At 49.2% G+C, this 4,245-nt stretch overlaps 1 protein-coding gene across 1 annotated transcript; it reads right to left on the reverse strand.

The window, feature by feature from the left end:
- Positions 1–214: 214 nt before the first annotated feature.
- Positions 215–3,787, reverse strand: LOC130026456 (cyclin-dependent kinase 4 inhibitor B). Its single transcript, XM_056117280.1, has 2 exons — positions 3,594–3,787; positions 215–484 (listed from the first exon to the last, which is right to left on the reverse strand). Exons 1-2 carry the CDS (start codon positions 3,747–3,749, stop codon positions 224–226), a joined length of 417 nt encoding a protein of 138 aa, XP_055973255.1. The 5' UTR covers positions 3,750–3,787; the 3' UTR covers positions 215–223.
- Positions 3,788–4,245: the final 458 nt, after the last annotated feature.

The following is a 4,245-nucleotide window of genomic DNA, read 5'->3' on the forward strand; positions in this document are numbered from 1 at the left end:
AAGAAGAGAAAGAGAATGCATTCTTGGGCTGTGCCTCCTTCCCCACTTTCAGAACAAGCTGTCCCAAAAGGCTGTGGAGCGGGTGGGGGGATGGGAAGGGAGGGGAGGTCTCCAGGTGCGCTGCTGCTCCGCCTGCAGCCATCTCTCAGATCACTTAGCTAAGTCGGGGTGGAGATCTGGGGAGAGGAGAAAAGTCTTTTTGGGAGGGTGGCCGCAGCGGCCCTCAGTCTCCCGTGGAGGCGAGCAAGTACCGGGCCACATGGTGGTGGCCCCTCTCCTCAGCCAGGTCCACGGGCAGGCGGCCCCATGCGTCACGCACGTCCAGTCTCGCCCCAGCACGGTGCAGCGCCACCAGCGTGTCCAGGAAGCCCTCCCGGGCTGCGTCGTGCACGGGTCGGGTGAGGGTGACTGGGTCCGCACAGTTGGGCTCAGCACCGTGGAGCAGCAGCAGCTCGGCCACAGGGGTGCTGCCCATCATCATGACCTGTGGGAGATGGCAGAGGGGTTAGGATGGGAGTGGGGACAATGAGATGCACTTCCCAAAGCCCCTGGAATCTGCTTGCTTTTGCTTTCCTTTTTTTTTTTTTTTTGCTGATGTGGAATCCACATTATGCTCCAATTATTCTCCCCTTGTCGTTTCTGACTCTTTCTTCACCCTCGTCCCCATGAACTATTCCATCTTATTCTCCAAACTTGCAAGCGGTAAGGAAAAGCTAGTGATATAGTGCTCAGGGTCATCATGAGAAGAGGGTGGGGAACAGGAAGATGTTGATTTTCCCAGGAACATGTGCTGCTGGTTATTATTATTTTTAAAGAAGGCAGAGTAATGGTTTAGCTGAGAAAATAAAAGTTTAGTTTAAAATACAGCTTCTTTTAATTCCCTTAAGTAAACTGCTTGTGGAAGGACTTTTGCTTTTCTCTGTCATATATGTGCATTCATAAAGAGAACAGAATCTGATAACTGGAGAACAATTTGAGACAATGGGGAAAGAATAAATAGGTCAGTCTATCTTATGATGGAAACAAATGATTTGTCTTTAATAATTGGTTCACCATTTAAAATACTTTAGGTTAGTATAGTAAAGGATTAAAGCATACAGGGCAGTAATGTAATATATAACAAACATTTTGTGCAGGACTTTGTAATGTTTCATGATATATAACATAGCTTGGATATTTCCAGTCAATTTGGAGTAATCCATATATAACTTAGAAAAGTATGTTTTGGAGTAGTTATCCTGTTGCATTAATTTGTGTTCCTGTGTACTATGCAAACATCTACTTTCTTATTTTAACAAGAAAGCAATTTTTTGAACATTACATATTTAAAAGTTACTTGCTCTTGTGAGATTTTGTTTTAGGGATTAGATCCCTAACATACATGGTTCCCTGCACCTCCTAACCCCAGCAATACTGCCAGCACCACCAAAGCAACCAACTGGGAGTGCTCGGAGAATTGAGTAATCCACCCCCAGTATTGGATTCCCCCAACTCACTAAGGCATACTGTAGCATTAAGACACTTTAATTTCATAAATAATAGGCACATCAGTTTCTCTCTTTAAAAAAATTGACTTCTACTACTAAAAGTGGTCTTTTATTTTACATAGAAAATTATTCTTACAGATCAGAAAATAGTGAATTAAAACTATAAGTGAAACTTCCTGTTTACAGAGAATGCAATTTCAGATGCTTAAGAACCTTTTTGCAATGTCTGCTAGTACTTTAAGTAAAACCTCATTTTTATAACACTTCTCTTTTCTTTTTTTTGGTTTTGGACCATACCTGGCAGTGCTTAGGGCTTACTTCTGACTCAGAACGCCAGGATCACTCTTGGCAGGGCTCCAGGGACATTATGGAGTACAGGGAATAGAATCTGGTTTGGCCCTGTGCAAGGCCAAGTGTCCTATTCCCTGGACTATCTCTCCAGCCCAGAAATTTAGAATTTAAAGCAAGTGAGACTGCATTCCTTTTGAGTTCTTAGAAAAGTGTTGTAATGGGCTGGAGAAATAGAAACAATTATTTTGCATACAGAGGACCAGATTCCATCCCTAGCACCCCCATAAGGTCCCTGGAGCCTGGTTAGAAGTGATCCCTGAGTGCAGGGCCAGGAGTAAGCCCTGAGCACTGCTGGGTGTGACCCAAATACTAAAGCCAAAAAAAAAAAAAAAAAACCCAAAAAAACGCAAAACAAAATTCTACACTTAAAATTTTTTTCTTCTTTTTTTTCTTTTTGGGCCACACCCCGCGATGCACAGGGGTTACTCCAGGCTTTGCACTCAGGAATTACTTCTGGCGGTGCTCTGGAGACCATATGGGATGCTGGGTATCGAACCTGGGTCAGCACGTGGGAGACAAACGCCCTACCCGCTGTACTATCGCTCCAGTCCCTTAAAATTTCTTAATAATTGCTTGGTTTTGGAAAGCGATGGTGTGAGTAGTAAACATGCTATTAGTTCAGAATAAAGCACACAATATTACTTTATTTACCAAAGAAAATAAAGTCATCAGTACTAATTAGGATAAACATTTCGAATGAATGTATTTTAACAATGAAAGATCTTGTTACTTTTTTCTTTGGGGGCCACACTTGGAGGTGCTCAGAGATCGCTCCTGGTTCTGCCTTCAGGGATCAATCCCAGAGGGGTGGGCACCATACAGGGTGCCAGAGATGGAACCCCGGTTGAACGCACGCAAAGCAAGCGCCCTACCCTCTGTAGTATCACGCCAGACCCTGAAAGGGCTAATTATTTATTACCGTATTGGGTCACCCCTGGAGGTACTGGGGGGACTACTTATGCTTGGTGGTAGGATGTGAAGTGTAAGGGTTGCTGGCTCCCCGGGGTGCTGAGGCAGAGGCTGAATAGGTTGGTTGCGAGCAAAACAAAGAGCCTTAGCTCCTATACTCTCTCTGCCGCCCCTTGCGCATTTAAAAAAGACAGTTTCTGCACTTATATTTATGTAACCCAAACATGGTAATTGATAAAAACCGACAGAAGCATGTAATTTCTTATGTAACACCCAAGAGACGCTGCTAACAGGAAACAAAAGGAATTCAGGACTGCAACTGAGAAATCGTCTTTCTCCTTTGCATTAAAGTCGCCAATCCAGGAAAGACCACAACAATCTTTGTAGCGCAAGCGTTCAAAGCCTTAAGGTGAATTTTCCCCCCCATGTGCCACAAATTTATACCATTTCTTAAATCCAACCTAGGTTGCGTAAATGAAATCTAACGATCTCGGTAGTTGAAAATAGGCAAATAGACATGAGGGATAAAGAAAAACGTTCTGCCCAAATCACTTCTTTCTCTTCCTTACACCTTGCGTCTCCGATCATGAGATTTAAAAAAAAGAAAAACTTCTTCCACCACTAGAAGGAAACTAAGCTGCAGCCGTGGTTCTTTAATTCCTTTCTTTAGGATTTAAAAAAACATTTTTTTTTTTTTAGGACTGCGTTTATTTACACCGGGGATCCACACCTCCCACACGAGCGGATCTCGACTCGGGGGAGAGCTCGGCGTCGGCCGCGTCCCAACAGAGGCCGCGCCCCGCGTCCGCGCGCCCCCTGCCGGCCAGGCCCCCGGGCCCCGGCTACCTGGATCGGGCGCCTCCCGAAGCCGTTGACTCCGTTGGGATCCGCACCGGCTTCCAGGAGCTGCCTCACCGTCTCCACCTGTCCCCGCGCCGCGGCGGTCGCCAGGCCCGCATCCCCGGCGCCGCCACCGAGCATGCCTTTGTCCTCGTCGCGCATCTCGCCGGGCCCCGGCAAGTCGCACACTGGCCTGGAAGCGCGGCTGGCCGTGCCGTGAGCTCGGTGACCGATGTTTCTTTTCTTGGTCCACTGCGCCCCGCGTTCCGCGGCGTCCGCTCTCCACCTCCCCGGGAGAACTCGGCTCGGCTCCCGGCCCCTTCGGCCGTTCTCCTGCGGCGGGGGCGGGGGCGGGGGCAGGAGGGCCGTGCCACCACCGTCCGAGCGGCCCGTGGGCCCAGCCAGCCAGGTTCTGGGATCCGCGTCCTGTTTTCCCAGCGATAGCGGAGCCGGGGACGCGCCGGTGCCCAGGCAACGGCTCCGGGCGCGGCGGCCGCAGCTGGAAGTGCGGGCGCGTAGCCGCGTCCTTCGTGCGGTGCCCGTGCAGAGCGTCGCTCGGGGCCGGCGGCGAGTCCGCAGAGAATGAAGCCGTTTCCCAGCTGGGCGGCCGGGCGAGCTCTCCCCACCCCCTTAGGCCCCGCCCCTGTCCTGCGGGCCG

Source organism: Sorex fumeus, unplaced genomic scaffold (genome assembly GCF_029834395.1).
Source record: "Sorex fumeus unplaced genomic scaffold, SorFum_2.1 ptg000034l, whole genome shotgun sequence".
In the NCBI taxonomy this organism is placed as follows: Eukaryota; Metazoa; Chordata; class Mammalia; order Eulipotyphla; family Soricidae; genus Sorex; species Sorex fumeus.